General features: G+C 40.1%; 1 protein-coding gene across 1 annotated transcript in view; it reads right to left on the bottom strand.

Annotated features, from left to right (window-relative positions):
* TLL1 (tolloid like 1) overlaps window positions 1-1,593 on the bottom strand; it is a 185,106-nt gene that overhangs the window by 27,672 nt on the left and 155,841 nt on the right. Inside the window, exon 20 of the mRNA XM_015567762.1 lies at window positions 923-1,173. Coding sequence (XP_015423248.1) covers window positions 923-1,173 — 251 coding nt within the window. The remainder of the gene's footprint in view (window positions 1-922; window positions 1,174-1,593) is intronic.

Below are 1,593 nucleotides of genomic sequence, written 5' to 3' on the forward strand. Positions count from 1 at the left end.
GTTCCTTTGATTTATAAATTAATAAAGTGAGGCTCAGAGAGGATGAAGAGACATTAAACTTGTTTCAGGAGCTGCTCCGAGGCAGAGTCACTTCCAGAACCCAAACTTTCCATTCCTTCTAGTTTTAATAATTGAAGTCCAAGAAGGTTTTTGTTTTCATTTCAGTTGCTATTTGGACAGGAGTTTAATAGTATTAATTAAGCAATAGATACTGATAGACAATACAAAAATTGGGGATAATGTCGTCAAAACAATATATATACGCAGATATTGAGTCTGTGGATTTGATGTTGATGCAGAGGATTCTGGGAAAGAAAGCACTGAGGCTTTCCTTAAGCTTCCCCCTCCCCCCATTTTTTTTATTTCTCATTGTGACACGCTCTGGCCTGTATCTGGCAATGTGTCCTGTGCAGAGTGATACCCTATAGTTGAATAACATCGGTTGATCTGCACTGTGGCGGACCATCCACTCCCACCAAACACATTTGTTGAAAAGAGAATGTCAATCTGAATGGGGTGCATATTTGTGTTGTGTGTGTGTGTGTGTGTGTGTGTGTGTGCTTTAATTTAGGAAGGTGACACCATTGTCAAATGTGTGTGTTTAAGTGTATTCCATTTATATTATTAAAAAGTTAAATATTTAGTGCACTATAAAGCCAAGAATATAAAATTTAGAATGTGGATGGTAACAAGAAATTATAACTACTGAATTCATCTATCTCTTTTGATATTATCAAGCAAATTCACCAGAAGTGGTAAGAAGTGGTAAGGCGTGTTATAATGTGTTAAGAAACTGATAATATATCACTTTTTTGGGTAAAAACACTGCTGTTCTGTATGTTACATATGTTAAGCATGAATCGATAGGCTTTTTTTTTTTTTTTTTATCATGGCTATGGTATTCTGTTGGGACTGTATTTACCCCTGATCCACAAAATCGACCAAGCCCCATCGCTGTTGAATCGAGGCCACCAAAGAGCTCAACATAGTCATAGCCACAGTCCGCTTCCTCTTCCACTTCGAAAGTCGGGAACGATAACTCCAGTCGCGAGCCCCGTTCTGACACCAACAGCCATTCACAGTCCACTTGCGCTGGGTAGTTGTTATCGCCAAACTGCGCGTGCGAGTAAAGGTCCCTGGGCTTGGGTTCCGCTCTCAGGCGGCCGCCGCACTCTGCGGGAGAGATGAACAGGTGAGCTCAGTGAGCTTTACAGGGCAGCTTCCATCCCAATGGGGTCTGACCATGCTCTCACTTCTAGAAGTCATTGCTGTCTGCAAAAGGCAGACGGCATGATCATTCAATTTTATTGAAAACCAAAAAAGTTGCAGTTTGAAAAAAATGACTTAAAATATTTCAAAAAGTTCCCGCTTTTATCTGTTTCAATTCACAACTGAATTCCTATGAGTCACTCAAATAACCCTATGGACCCTATGAGTTTCATGAGTCCCTATGGATGGCTCAAAATAATAAAGCTGGAATTAATTTTCCATGAAAACAAAGGAGAGAGGATTAAGTCTGCAGGATACCTTTTTAAAGGACGAACGTTTGGCTATGGTAGGCAAGAGATCTGATTGGCCTGGGAAAAATTTCCA

Source organism: Myotis davidii, unplaced genomic scaffold (assembly GCF_000327345.1).
Source record: "Myotis davidii unplaced genomic scaffold, ASM32734v1 scaffold1324, whole genome shotgun sequence".
Taxonomy (NCBI): Eukaryota; Metazoa; Chordata; class Mammalia; order Chiroptera; family Vespertilionidae; genus Myotis; species Myotis davidii.